At 44.8% G+C, this 15,834-nt stretch overlaps 1 protein-coding gene across 8 annotated transcripts in view; it reads right to left on the reverse strand.

Annotated features, from left to right (window-relative positions):
* The window catches only part of FANCI (FA complementation group I), a 202,576-nt gene that overhangs the window by 86,767 nt on the left and 99,975 nt on the right, over positions 1–15,834 (reverse strand). For all 8 annotated transcript variants that reach the window (XM_085849819.1, XM_085849817.1, XM_085849818.1 and 5 more), the window contains 2 exons: positions 10,824–10,954; positions 10,642–10,712 (listed from right to left, as the gene is read on the reverse strand). In XM_085849819.1, the coding sequence (XP_085705945.1) occupies positions 10,642–10,712; positions 10,824–10,954 (202 nt within the window). The remainder of the gene's footprint in view (positions 1–10,641; positions 10,713–10,823; positions 10,955–15,834) is intronic.

The raw sequence follows: 15,834 nt of genomic DNA on the forward strand, positions 1-15,834 counted from the left end.
ATTAAGTCTCCGTCACAGATCCCTGGTCAGAGTCCAAGTCTCGCATCCATAGAGCAAGATTGGAAGCACCAAGGACCCGAAAATTCGGATTTTCGTCCTCCCGCACAGGTACCGGCAAGCGCCACACCCCATGATCCAGGGAATCCATGACTCCCCAGGCCTGACCCAGACGTCTATTGACCTCTGACTCACAGCCAGCAAAAACATGAATATCACTGCCAAGGTAAGTGAATCTCTCCACGACCTCAACATCCTCACCACAAACAGACACAGACAGGACAGCAGCATCCAAGATGTCAATGAAAGCCTGGATCTTAGTTTTGACCCAAGAAACCCGTAATCCTAGCGGCTCCGACTCCTCATTCATCACCTCGAGGGCCCCCAAAAGGATATCTAAAGTCTCCGCAAAGATGACTGAATCATCTGCGAAATCAAGGTCCGAGATCTTGACATTCCCAAACGATGCACCGCAGCTTGATCTTTCCGACATCCTCCCTAAAATCCAGTCCATACTAGTGCTGAAAAGTGTGGGGGCCAGTACACACCCTTGACGTACTCCAGTAACAACTGGAAATAAGTCGGAGATGGTACCACCACACTTCACAGCACTCTCAGTACCAGGGTAGAGTTCAGACATCAGATCGATCAGTTTTGGTGGCACCCCACAAAGACCAAAAATCCTCCCGAGGGAATCCCGATTCACTGAATCGAACGCTTTTCAGAGATAAACATAGGCTGCAAGCAGCCCCTGCCGAAACTCTCGTCTGTGTTCGGTGAGGACACAAAGAGCAAGGATACGGTCAATCGTTGACCTCTTTGGTGTAAAGCCTGAATGCTCTGGACGCTGGTGCTCAAGCAGATGGTGGCGAACCCTATCAAGAATTATCGGAGTAAAGATCTTGCCCGGCACTGAGAGCAGCGTCACCCCTCGGTAGTTGTTGCAGTCTTGGCGATCACCCTTCCCTTTCGAGAGAGGGACAACAAGGCCCCTCTTCCAATCAGTTGGGATGATGCCTGTGTTCCAGGCAGAGCACAAAACTGCATGCAACGACACAAGTGCAGCATTTCCACCAGCCTTGAGAAGTTCAGCATGGATGCCACAGATCCCTGGAGCTTTACCCCGTTTCAACTGGTTCACCGCAGCCCGTGTTTCCACAAGCGAAGGTGGACCACAGTTGATTGGAGGGTCAGCAACAGGGATTGTAACACCCTTGACGTCCAACTCGACAGCTGGGGGATCAGCCTGGTACAACCGCTCAAAGTAACCGGCCCAGCGGGCCTTCACTTCAGTCTCCTCTGTCAAGAGCCGACCACTCTCTGCTCCAACTGCAGTGCTCCGAGGGATGGGCTTGGATTAACGCAATGCGCGAATTCCCCTGTAAGCGGGACGAGAATCACCTGTCCACAGGTGATGCTCTATCCCCGCACAGATTCCTCGCACATAGGCCTCCTTGTCCACCCTAGTGCACGTACAGTTTTACGCCTCAGCTCTCTGAACAGCTCAGCTCTGCCATTCAACCTGGCCCTGCGACTCTGGTCAATGGTATCCAGTGTCCCTTGAGAGACAACATTCTTCTTTGCCCTGCGGTGAGTCCCAAGACATCCACCGGCAACATCAAGAACGGCGGTCTTGAAGGCACTCCACAACTTCAGGACCCCCCAAAGCACCCAGGCACCCTAAATGTCCACTCAGCCTGTTCGCAAACTCCTCAGCTACTCTCTCATCCTTGAGCTTGCCAATATCCAGCCTCGGCTGGGATGGTACCATTCTCCAGGATTTAAGGTGCAGCTTTGGAGTTGCTACAACAAGTCGGTGGTCAGTATTGAGGAACTGAGCACTCCAGTAGACCCTGCAGTTCTAGATCATCCTCCAGCAACCTTAAACGAGGACATGGTCAATCTCCTTTGCTGCACCGCCAGCGTTGGAATACCAAGTCCAGCGATGAGCTTGTGGGCGCTGAAACCATGAACCCGCCACCCTAAGTCCATGACTTATTGCAAAGTCAAGGAACTTATATTAGTGCTATTCTGGTTCATAGTTCCTGACCCATGGGGACCAACACATGTCTCATAACAATCCCTTTCAGTTCCAGTCGATGCATTGAAATCACCCAAGACAAGAAGTGTATCTCGTCTGGGGAACTGATCAACCACAGACTCGAGCGTGACGTAGAATGTGTCCTTCACGGTGAGGTCACTCGCCTCAGTCGGAGCATAGACAGAGACCAGGGAAATGGATTCTCTTCAAGGATTTGACCATATTCACCTCCACTCATTGTTCTTTTTATCCTTGCAAGTCTCCCAGTACCTGCTGCTGAAAAGCATCCCTATAGCATGATGCTGCCTCGACCATGCGTCATGGTCGGGATGGTGTGAGAAGGGTGATGAGCTGCACTCTGTTTCCACTCGATGGAGCACTTTGCATTCGGGCCAAAGAGTTCAATTTGTCTCATCAGACCACAGAATCTTTTGCGTCATGCTCTCAGTCTTTCCCACGCCTTTTTACAAACTCCAGGCGTGTGGTCATGTGCCTTTTCTCAGGAGTGGCTTCCGTCTGCCCACTCTCCCATAAAGCCTAGATTTGTGAAGTGCTACAGAGACTGTTGTCCTTCCAGCAGGTTCTCCCATCTCAGCCAAGGAACTCTGAAGTTCTGTCAGAGTGGTCATCTCACTGACCAAGTTCCTTCTTGCCCAGTTTGCTCAGATGGTCAGCTCTAGAACGTCTGGGTCATTCTATATTCTTTCCATTTCATAATGATGGAGCTCACTGTGCTCTTGGAAACTTTCAACACTCTAGAAATTGTTTTTATACTCTTCCCCAAATCTATGCCTCCTCACAATTCTATCTCGGAGGTCGACGGACAATTCCTTATAGTTCACAGGAGAGATTCTGCTCTGACATGCACTGTTAATTGTGGGACCTTATAAAACAAGCTCAAATGAGCTAAGATCCTCGTCCTCTTAATGATGACGTCATAAAAACGAATATGACGTCATTGTGATGTATCAGGTTTGCGATAAATAATTATCTGTGCTAATGCCCGGCTTGATTCCCGCAAACAAAATTCAAACAGCTTGCCTAGTTTCGGAGATAATGGTACAGGCGATTTCCATTTGCGGCGATATTATGACGTCAACTTTTTTCTTGGAAGAATTTCCAAAATCGGAGATGGTTACTGCCTGCGCGTGGGCTTTCTGCAAATACATGGCAAGTTTCACGAAGATCTGATGAAAACTCCGTGTTGTGAAACAAAAAATAGGAATGATGTCATAAAAATTGATATGACGTCATAGTGATGTATCATATGTGTGGTAATTCATCTCTGCTAATGCAGTGTTCGATTCCCGCAAACAGAATTCAAAAAGCTTGCCTAGTTTTGGAGATAATTTTTAGGCGATTTCCATTAGCGGAGATATTTTGACGTCACAACTTTTTTTCTCGAAAGAATTTTCAAAATCGGAGATGGTTATTGTCTGCGCAGGGTATTTTTACATATATATGCCAAGTTTCAGGAAGTTTCGATGAAAACTGTAGGCTGTGAAACAAAAAAGTCCACAAGAAGAAGATGAAAAACAACAACGTGAGTAAGACTTAGAGATCCTCCACGAGGATCTAAAAAGGTGTGTTTTTTTCTAAATCATGTCTCATCAATTGAATTGGCCACAGGTAGATTATAATCAAGTTATAGAAACATATCAAGGATGATCAAAGGAAATTGGATGCACCTGAGCACAATTTGAGGTGTCATAGCAAAGAAGTTGAATAATTATTGACGCAAGACACTTCAGCTTTTTATTTTTAATCAATTTGCAAAAATATCTGAAAACATGTTTTTACTTTGTCATTTTGGGGTATTTTCTGTGGATCGGTGACAATTTTTTTTTTACATTTAATCCATTTTAAATTCAGGCTGTAATACAACAAAATGTGTCAAAGGTCAAGGGGTATGACTACTTTCTGAAGGCACTGTGTATACATGAGACAAAGATGGCTGCCCATTCGTCTATGGTTGATGCTGTTTGGCTGTGTAAGGCTAAGTGCAATGTGATTGGCTTGAAGATTGAATCATGTATCATATAGGCTTATTAAAAGCTGATATTCAAAATGTGATTCCATATTTGAAGATTGTAACTCATGGCCTGAAGAATTATGTCGAAACATTGAGTGAAATTGGATACAATTTAGGAAAAAGCGATTTTTTTTTCTAACTGGATAAAATGAAATAATAGGGTCCGAAGAATGTGAACTGGGAATCTGGTCTTCCAACATTAGTTGATGGATATTAAAGATCCCCACAGTGTACCTCACGAAGAGTGGGTGAGCTATCGCCGGCACTGTGGCCAAATTACAGATTCCTACCCGAACTACTGCTGGGAAGGCAATGGCAAACCACCCAATATAACCTTTGCTCAGGAAGTTGCTTCGACAGCACAGATACTCAGTAACATGTATGGCACATGAAATATCAAATAAAAGGAACTGAAAAGGAAATTAAAGCCATTTAAAAAGGATAAAGCATGGACATATGGAGAGAGCAAGGGGAGGGAAAGAGGGGAGAAGGGAGAGTGTGGGAGGAAGTGAGGGAGAGACAGGGGAGTGGGGGAAAGAGGGGAAGGTGGGGAGAGAGGGGACTGGAGGTGAGTGGGGAGGCAGGGGGAAGAGAGGGGAGTGGATGTTGAGACAGGGGAGTGGGCGAGAAGAAGGGGAGGGGGGGAGGGGAGAGGAAAGAAGGGAGGGAGAGAAAAAGGGGAGTGAGACAGAGGGGGAGAGGGGAGGGGGATAGGGAGGACTGAGGATGTGGGGGAGGAAGTAGTTTCCTTCTGTATCCATCCTCTCCACCCCATTCCTCCCAATCCCACTGTTTGTCCAATTCTCCATCTATTTTATCCTTCAACTCCACTGTTGGTGTCAGCCCCCCCCCTCCCCAAGCCTCGCGAGTGTTCCTTTTGTCCTCTTGCGGCCCGATTACTTTTGCTAGCTTTTCCCGTTGATTGGGATGGGTACTCTTCCTCGTCTACCATATGAAGCTCAGATTGTGTCTGTGGGTCTGTCTGTGGGTCATAAGCACCACTCATTCTCCAGGCCACACCCTCCACCCATAAAGAAATCACCACCATCTTTTTCTCTCCACAGAGCTCAGATTGTTTTAAAGGCCTCATGTACATTTGAAGACTGAACAACGCCTACGTCTGTCATTAAATGAACATAGTTTTGAGGAAAAAAAAGTACCAAGTTGATTGTAACTCAAACGAGGTAATGCATGTTTTGCCCGCAGCAATCGTGGCAGCTGTCTAATATATACCACCCAATGAAGGTACGTTAATTATCATATTATGCAGATGAAAGAAAATAGTGATATTCATTAAAAATAATAAAATTAATTCAAGTTTAAAAAAAAACTTTGTGGGACGTCAAACGCAGTTACTTTCTGTTTGCGAGACAGTGACAAGTCGCAAATAACTCTGTTTCCTTAACAGAATTTGCAATGACTGTTACAAGCAAAAATATCCCGTTTGCCAATGTGCGAAGTATGAAAAAAAAGACATCCCTACACATGACATCATCACGAAGCGATATCTGCAACAGCAGGAATGCACTAATAGTTGGAGCAATTTTATAAGATACTAAAACTTATGGAAAAAAGATATGATAGAGGATAGAAAGTATATTTGCTGATTACTAAAAGAGGGAGAGAAGAAGAATAGATGAACAAGAGTAGGAAACATCATGCAAACATTGCAGTACTATCACCTTATATAATATATGAAGCTGAGTTTGTGTCTGTGGGTGGATGTGTGGGTCTGAACAAGGTACGTTGTTATTACAACAAAAATACTCATGATTAATATTTGAAGTGTTTCATGTTTTTTTAATGTCCTATCGTCAGTGTTTTATATGTCCTGTATGCTGGTAAGATATCCAGTGGTGTGTCCAGTTACCAAGCAGCTAGCTAGCGCTTCCCGAGCAAGCCGTTCTTAATCAACGGTTTCTAATGGAGTGCTTACTTGAATGCTTAAGCCACTTGGCAAGTGCTCTACAATAAACTTGGTAACTGAACACACCCCCGATTCATGACATGGCAATGAGGATAAACATCTATAGCAGGGGTCGGGAACGTGTGGCTCGCGAGCCAGGTGTGGCTCTTGATGATTGCATCTGGCTCGCAGATAAAATTGGAGTTTGAAACTTTCAAAGCCAAAATTTCTCGTGGAAGCTTTACCTCTAGTTTGAATGGTGTCGTGCTTCATTCACGTGCAGAGCTGAACTTGGCAGAAGGAGAGAAGAAAAAACGCCTCCGAATTGGCTGAAGCGGTTTATGTTTCGACCAGTCATGCGGCCAAGACGATTTGTGATTTCGGTTCCTCCAATGATGTGCCGCCACCGAGACGAGTCACGGAATTCATCTCGACCAATCACGCGCCACCGCTGAGGCGACAGCATCCCAGAGTCGGCCGGCCGCGCCACACCTCTCGAGTATGTCAGCCCGTGCGCAGTCCAGCCAGACTCACTTGGGTCAACATCTCCCTCTCTCTCATTTGCTCAAAGCTAACCCTTTGACGAAGAAGATGGCGAAAAGAAAAAAAGATGAGGAGTATCGTACATTTCAGGACGAATGGGCCGAAGAATTCGCCTTTGTGGAGAGAGCAGGTTCTGTGGTGTGTCTAATTTGCAATGACAAAATTGCATCGATGAAACGGTCGAATATAAAGCGGCACTTCGACACACGCCATGCTACCTTTGCATCAAAATACCCTGCGGGAGACAGCAGAAAGAAAGCGTGCCAAGAGCTACTGAGCAGGGTGCAAGCCAGCCAGCAGCAACTCCGCGTATGGTCCCGGCAAGGTGACTATAATTCCGCTCGCTTTGCTGGATCTTTAGCAATAGTGAGGAACGGAAAACCATTCACAGATGGCGAGTATGCTGAAACGTTCATGCTGGATGTAGCCAATGAACTTTTTGATGATCTTCCGAACAAAGACAAGATAATCAAACGGATACAAGACATGCTTCTGTCGGCAAGAACTGTTCATGATCGTACCATCATGATGGCAAACCAAGTGGAGGAAACTCAAGTGAAGGACATAAATACAGCGCCGTTCTTTTCCCTGGCTTTGGATGAGTCAACAGACGTAAGCCATCTGTCGCAGTTCAGTGTGATTGCAAGATATGCTGCTGGTGATACACTGCGTGAAGAAAGTCTTGCTGTTCTGCCAATAAAAGGGTCCACAAGAGGTGAGTATTTATTCAAGTATTTCATGGAGTTCGCTCAAGAAAAAAAATCTACCAATGGATAAACTTATCTCAGTGTGTACTGATGGTGCTCCGTGTATGGTGGGGAAAAACAAAGGATTTGTGGCACTTCTCCGTGAACATGAAAATAGACCCATCCTAAGTTTCCATTGCATTCTACACCAGGAGGCACTTTGTGCTCAGATGTGTGATGGGCAGCTTGGCGAAGTGATGTCGCTGGTCATTCGTGTGATCAACTTTATTGTTGCCCGAGCCTTAAATGGTCGCCAGTTTAAAACACTGCTGGATGAAGTTGGAAATAACTATCACGGTCTGCTTTTGCACAGCAATGTGCGTTGGTTGTCAAGAGGGAAGGTGCTTAGCCGTTTTGCGGCTTGCCTGAACGAAATCCGGACTTTCCTTGAAATGAAAGGGATTGAGCATCCTGATCTAGCCGAAACTGAGTGGCTCCTCAAGTTTTACTATCTCGTGGATATGACTGAACATCTGAACCAGCTCAACGTGAAAATGCAAGGCATTGGAAATACAGTGTTATCCCTTCAACAAGCCGTGTTTGCTTTTGAAAACAAGCTGGAGCTCTTTATCATGGATCTTGAAACAGGGCGTTTACTACATTTTGAAAAACTGAAACAATTTAAAGATGCATGCACAGCAAGTGAGCCCACTCAAAACTTTGATCTCCACCAGTTAGCTGGCTTCACATCCAGTCTCCTACAGTCATTCAAAGCACGCTTTGGAGAATTTCGTGAGCACACTCGTCTTTTTAAGTTCATCACCCATCCAAACGAGTGTTCACTGAACACAGTCGACCTGAGTTACATTCCTGGTGTCTCCGTCAGAGATGTTGAAGCGGAAGTGGCTGACCTGAAGGCCTCAGACATGTGGGTGAATAAGTTCAAGTCACTGAATGAAGATTTGGAAAGAATCGCATGACAGAAAGCGGAATTGGCGAGCAAGCACATGTGGACAGAAATGAAAAAACTTCAACCTGAAGACCAGCTGATTATCAAAACTTGGAACGTGCTTCCTGTCACATACCTCACACTGCAGCGTGTGAGTATTGCTGTATTGACCTTGTTTGGATCTACGTATGCATGTGAGCAGTCATTCTCACATCTTAAAAACATCAAGTCCAACCTACGATCACGTCTAATGGATGAAAGCCTCAACACTTGCATGAAGGTTAACCTCACCAAGTACCAACCAGACTACAAAGCCATCAGCAAATCCATACAGCACCAGAAGTCCCATTAATGGTGAGTATTATAACAACATTATTTAAAAGAATAAGTTCAGAGGCTTATTATACTCACATTTAGTTGAATTCAGTCTGAAAATATATTATATGGCTCTCACTGAAATAGATTTCCAAATATTTTGCTTTAATGGCTCTCTGAGTCAAAAACGTTCCCGACCCCTGATCTATAGCATCATTATTTCAGCCACATCGATGAATTTGCCCCTCAAAGGGTGGGGTGGGAAGAGGGACCCGACGTTGTCTGGCAACCAGCTACCCCTGCTTGTTCTATATATTTTAAAGGTGTCTGTTTGTTTTACTTCTATGCACTTCTGAACCGCTGGACAGAATGTTTGAAAACTGGTGGATGTACTCATCAGGTGGACAGGAAGGTTTCTCAGGGTAAATAAAATCATTTAACATGTGGGTTCCAGGTTGGGGGAGGACCCCAAGCTTCTTCATGTAAATGTGTAACATATAGTGGTACCCAGCTGGTATTACAAGGCAAAATAAAATCCGCCATAAACATCTTAAAACCAGAGGAGTTAACCGGTTCGTAAGGACAGATTCTTGGCCAGTAACCGTTTTACTTAGCAGTGTCCAAAGCCATTCATTGTCGTACTTCAGCTACATTTGCCGAAGAGAAGTGAAAATTTGGAAACAATTTGCATGTTGGGTTAGAGTAGATGGCAAAAGAGGAAAGGGAAGTCCAAGAGGGTGGTTAAAATCAAGGAGGTGAGTGAAACCAATCTCATGCAACTCCTCGATGTCGTTCAAGATCATGGAAGCTGGCAGACTGGATGTCAGATATGAAACAATGGAAATAATCATCATCATCAATTGAGAGTATAAAACAGCAGTGATCAAGTTTTTCTTTTGGAACATTTGCCAGGTCCTTTCCTCAAAATTATTTCACCTTGTTATAATTTTTGTACAAGATCAAGGGACATAAAACAAGTGTGCAGACAGATGATAAAAGGCAACATACTTACATCAGTTTGTTGGGGTCACATGTAGCCAAAACAAGCAAAGGAAATAATAAACAGGAAAAGAGGAGAGGAGGGGAGGAAACATGGTAACCTGCAAGAAAGAGGGTTGAGTGAGGTAGGGTTAATGGGGATATAAAATATGATTGTGGGGTTGGGAGATGACACGAATTGGGGATGCACCATCTGGTTGAAGTACTGGAGTGAAGACCGATTGAACAGTCTCTGAAAGAAATTCCACAAAGTGGAAGAGGAATAAAATAGTTGAGGTGTGTGAGAAGCCTGAGTTTTGGAAGTTTAACCAAGAAGGGGTTCCTGCAAGAACATGTGCATCCTGGAGTAGTTGGGGAGAGTCAGAAAGAGAGCAGAGGACACGAGACTGGAAGAAAGACAAAAAAAAACAAACAAAAAAAAAAAACGCAGAGGCCACCAACCTGTCTGTGATGCAATCGCCACAGGCCTTGTAATTCTGCCTCATCGTGGGAAATATTGAGAGTTTGAAGTTCCACAGACTCAATGAGAGACAGATGTGATGTGAGAGCACCAGCCTACAGAAATTGGCAGTACTCCATCGAGCAATGGACAGAGCTTGAAGGCTGTGAATAGTGTAGTGCTGATTTCCAAGGAAAGACAACTATTTTTAAGGATCAAGGACTCTGGCGAAATGGAACAATGTGGGTAAGGGACATCAGCAAGCTCGATTTGTATCCTTGGGACAAGGATTGGTTCCGATGGCAGATGGCAACATGGTTGTATGCCAATTGACTCATCATGACCCAAGATGTAATGGTAATGGTAATGCATGAAACAAGTGATTATGTAGATATAAGAATATAGATATTCAAGACAGGAAGATGACGCAAATGGCTGACTTACACAAGATCCAAAGGACCCTGACCGAGATGGATAATATGAAAGGAGATTGGATTGCACAAATCCAAAGTGTACAAAACTCTGAAAACAATAGATAGGATTCAGATAGAAAAATGATCCACAGAGCTTGTAAAGAAAAAAAAGAAAAGAAAAAAAAAAGACAATATTGGTTTTGATAAGGCAGTGTAGAATAATCTTATTTCCCTGGATACATTTGAAGAACAAAAATAAATAAGGAACACATTGAATCTGTTAAATGGTACACCACATTGTCGCCCAAGGAAAGTACTCACCGTGAAAACATGGATTTACGCAGTACCAACATAAGCGAGTCCTTCAAGCCTACATTCACCTTCAGTAATGGCTGCAAAATAAGGAATGTGGGAAAATTCAGATGACAGAAAGCACCGGTTTTCATCCAAAAAGGAAATGGCAAACAAACTTGGTGTTTTTCTGTGAGCAGACCTTTGCTTACCTGGATGGCCTTCAGGAGGCCCAGCACTGCCGAGGGGGGTAGGTAACAAAGGTAATCAAACACTTCCTGCACCTTGGGAAGGCACTCAAACAAAATGAGTGGCGCAGACATCACTGTATCTGACAGAAGTGCTGGAAAGACAGCGAGGGCAATTCAAGGGTGGTTCACCAAAAACAAGGAAGCAAAGGTTTTGCTAATAGGGAGGCAAATTTAAAGAGACTACAATCAAGTTATGCATGTACAAGAAGTGAATTTGAGCTCATGCACTCACAGCTGGTTGTCCTCAATTTAAAGAGTCTGCAAAATGAAACTGCAACATTGCTCAACAGTTCGAAGTAAAAACAATGGTTAAACTATAACAACTAAGGTTGAAGCATGAGAGTATTGTACTTGTTTGAGAAAGAAAAAAAAAACATGAGGAAGGGAAAGACAAGGATAATAAAAAGGTACAATTTCACAAATCAAATGCAACAATAAAGAGGAAATTGCAGAAGGTATAAATGCATGAACGTAAATTCCGTTAATCAAAAAGGTGAATTTTTTTTTGGATATTTTCTCAATTTTCCAAAACTTGAGGACTATGTGAGCATGATGCTCTCTCCCCTCAAAATAAAATACAGTAACCCTCAAATATCGTGGGTTTCAACCAATCGCGGTATTTCATTTCGGCCAATTGCGGTTTGTTTTGTTTTAGGCCAAGACGAGTCATAGTTTGCGTCCGCGCGTACGATTACCTCCCATTACAAGTTTTTTTTATCGTTTCTTGCACACCGTTCATTGTAGTAATCAGACCAGCATATGGGAATGATGTTAAGTTAAATAATGAATCATCATTGAGCAAAAAATGTCATGTGGAGATTCTGTAATACTAAATCTGCAATATCTAGTCGACACATAACAGTTAATAATGGTGCCAAAACGTAAAATTATGGACAAAATTAGTGTCAAAAGGCAGAGAAAGGTTATGACATTGGGCAAAACATTGAGTTGTTGGATAGGTTGGCAAGTGGTCAAAGTGCAGCATCTGTGAGCTGCCATTATGGGATCAACGAATCGACTGTGCGGTCAATGTGAGTCAAATGCGGCAATATGGAAAAACCATTGCAGATTTACCCATTTGAGAGGACCGGTGATACGGGAGAAATCATTTTGGATTTCACCGTTTCCATGAGGCACCGGGGGCCAAAGGCTCCAGTTCACCCATGGTATACACTGAAGAGATGGGATTATTTTGGAAGAGAATGCCATCTGATACCTTCCTCTCCAAGCAGGAAAGATCTGCTCCAGGTAAAGGTGGCTAAGGATCATTTTATCCTTATTCTTTGTGGCAATGCAGCAGGTGACTTCATCGTGCTACTGATGAGCGAACAAACATCACAAGTTCTACATCAACATCTTTCGAACCAACACCCTCCCCCTCTAACAGCATCATCCGAAACGAAGTCTTGTGTTTTCCATTTATGGCAAAGATCAATTACGAACGAGTAAGTAATATGTTTACCCTCACCCACCTCACTATTTTGAAATAAATTAAAAAAGGTAAAAGTCTTGTGTTTTTGTTCATTTTACAATGCATATATTTTATTTACATGTTTATTTTAATGTTAACATGAAAAAATATATATATATATATATATATATATATATATATATATATATATATATATATTTACATGTTTATTTCAATGTTAACATGATATATATTGTTACGGCTGTGGAAATTCGCATTACACCATAAAGGGTTCTCAGGTGAGATATATCGGTAAGTTCATGTGTAGTTAGCCCAAACCCGTTGTATAGAGGGAATATATGTGATCCATTCGGGCTGCGATTATTCAGTTAGTAGTTTTTCTTTTGCTGTCATTAATTTGGTGCAAGAACAACAATGAACATCGCCACAACCAACATCTCAACGATCATGCCATTCACTACACGACGCCAACGATCACGCCATTCACACCACGACGCCACCTTCCACAACTACGCTACCACAGCTTCGCCACTCGCCATTCAACGAGCACCGTGTGGTCACGATCTCCGCGGGACGGGAGAAACGGAGCGGAGTGGCAGCTTGAATATCTCCCGCCAAGATCTCACGCCCAAAACGCCCATGCTTTGGCATGGGGGAGGTGCTATTTGAGCCAGAGGTCAAAGGTGAAAAAAGGTGGGGGCCTGATTTTGGGGGAATAATTCCCCGGCCCCGAGCCAAAACTGACTTTCCTCGTCCCCCGCACAGCACGGGGAGGGGGGAATGAGAGGGCACGCCCCTTTTTGGGAAGCTTCCAGAAGGGAGGTGGAGCCAGAAACGAGGCGGGGAAAAGGGCGGAGCTCCACCCTACAACAGGGCGTGGGCGTAGAGGGTGTGTGTGTGCATCGGATCACCCTGGGAGAAGCTCGAAACTAGGAGAGGCTCGAGACTGTCGGAGCAAGGATCGTACTGTGTGTGCATCGTCCGTGCTGTTCGTGGTTCGGTTGAGCACGGGGCTTCTCAAGCCAGTCGGTGCAGTCCCTGGACAGAGCGCCTGCCATTCCCCACCCCGTCCGCACCGAGATAGCAGCGAAACCCGGTCCAGTTCCCCCAAAAACCCCGTCCGAGCTGTCGGGCGGATGACACGAGCGACGTGCGGCACGAGCTCGGTGCACCACGCCGGAGGGACTCGAGGCTGCGGTCGCCAAGGCTGGACGTCGTGCCCAGGGAAGTTGCGACTTCTTTTCTTTTGGGGTTTTTGTGTAAATGTCTGTGGGTGGCGCCAGGCTGTGAAGTAAAACTGTATAAGTGTTGCCGTGTGCAAGTCCTATTTGGTAGTCGATCTGCGTTTGTGCAGTGCTTTTGTTTCTTTACCACTGCATACGTGTGTTTCTTTGGTTTTATTGTATTCCCGTGTATTGCTTTTGGTGTATTACTGTATTATACGTGCCTTCCGTGCTGCCGTGTGGTGCGGAATAAATGTGCTTGTCCAATTGTTCCCGCTTTGCTTCGTATCCTTTTAATCGACTCTCCATCCTGCATCACGTAAGGGATTCGTAGTAGGTTTCAACATCCTGGTAATTAATCGGAACCGTCAAGGCCGTCGATAACTCCGCTCGGTTATCCCTGTAATACGGAACGAACCGCTTAAGCGGTTCGTGTCCGGAGTCGGCCTGTGGCGTGGTCCCATCCCTCGGAGAATTACCTGTGTGAGTACCATAGGTATATCGACTTTCGGCGATTTACCCTAGCTCGCGCGGGTGGACTGCGGACTGGGTTGTGGTGGTGGGGTTAAACCCCCACCCATGACTGGTTTCTGGCGGTAGTCCCAGGAGGGTCACGACTGAATTGTCCGTCTGGTGGGCGACGCGGTCGCGATTAGAGTTACGTGGCCGATCGCACGCTGGCGGGCGCGAATTCGCAACATTGGCGTCAGGTCATGGGATACGAACTCATCCCACTCCTCGTAACAGTGGTGTCAGCGAGCGGGAAACAAACTCTCTCGGTCTCCAGCTAAATTCACGGGGAACGGACCAGAAGTGTGCGAAGCGACCCCCCCCCCCCCCCGTTCCCTCCAAGTTACGAGCTTCTTAAAATTAATCCCGTTACGTGAAATAAGATGGAGTCTCAAAGCGAGAGGGTGTCAGGGGTATTAGATATGTGCAGTAATATAGAATCCATGGCCCGGGATGGTACTTTTTGTAATTTAAATCCACCGGGGAGCTCACCCTCATTTATTGAGCACGGACTTTGCCGGCAAACTGAGTCGCACAATGGCGGCACGATCGCACCTCAGCGCAGCACGGAACGAGCGGCTATTTATAGCGCGGCAAACGGCACGTCATGAGGCGAGTGTTTTCAGACACCGCGTCAAACCACGTGGTCATAGGAGGCGGATATTGGCGGGCTTCGGAAACAATTGAAGGAAGAATGGAGGACCGAGCTCGAAAAAGAAAAACGGAAACACGATCTGGAAGTAAAACAATTAAAGAAAGAACTATTGGAAAAGTCAAGACAGGCCAAGGAACTCGAGGGAAAAGTGGGGGAAATAGAATTGAGGATCCATAAGTGGGAACAAGGGACAAGCGAGATGAGAGAGAGAATGGAGGAGGAGCGAATTAGTAACTCCAGGGATAGAAAGCACATGGAAGAAGAATGGGAAAAAAAGTTGGAAGAGAAAAAAAGTGAACACTATTTGAAAATAAAGCAACTAGAGTGTGAGGTAGAACAAGGCGTTCGCGACAGAAGAAGACGAGAAGAAGGGGTAAAAAGAGAACAATTGAAAGAAAGAGCAAGCTTGAAGTATGGTGAGATGAGCAGGGAAAGGGATGAGATGTGCAAGAAAAGGAATGAAGAGAGTGAGGAAAAATGGAAAAAAGTTTGAGATACTGGAACACGAAACCAAAGAGAGTAAATTACAAAACGAACTGAGGACGTTAAAAGGGGAAAGGAAGAGAATGGAGAATGAAAAGATAAGGAACCACACTGTACAGATTGAACAGCTGGAAGCGAAGGCCAGATTAAAGAATTAGATGCAAGAAAGAGTAATGATGGAAGAACGAATGAGACAGGAGAAGGAAGTCAGCCAACTGAAGGAAATAACGAGATTGCAGAATGAGGAACAAGGAAGACAGTGGAATAGGAAATACAAAGAACAAGGAATGAGACAGGAGAAAGAAAGTCAATTGAAAGAAATGACGAGATTGCAGAATGAGATGCAAGAAAGAGTAATGAAGGAAGAACAAATGAAGCAGGAAGGAGAAATCAGGAGATTGAAGGACACAACGAGATTGGAGAGGGAAGAACGAGAGGAACAATGGGATAGAAAACAAAAGGAACATGAAGCCGAGGTTGACCAATTGGAAGAAAAGGCAAGGCTGGAGTGCGAGGAGATAGACAAAGAACAGCGAATGAAACACAAAAGGGTAATTAACCAAATGAAGAAAACCACGAAACTGGAGAAGGAAGGACAGGAGAGGAAACAAGGAAGAGTTGTGAGAGAACAGCGAATGAAACACAGGAAGGAAATGAGCCAATTAAAAG

Source organism: Eptatretus burgeri, chromosome 12 (genome assembly GCF_056783735.1).
Source record: "Eptatretus burgeri isolate ZD-2024b chromosome 12, Ebu_testis_v1, whole genome shotgun sequence".
Classification (NCBI taxonomy): Eukaryota; Metazoa; Chordata; class Myxini; order Myxiniformes; family Myxinidae; genus Eptatretus; species Eptatretus burgeri.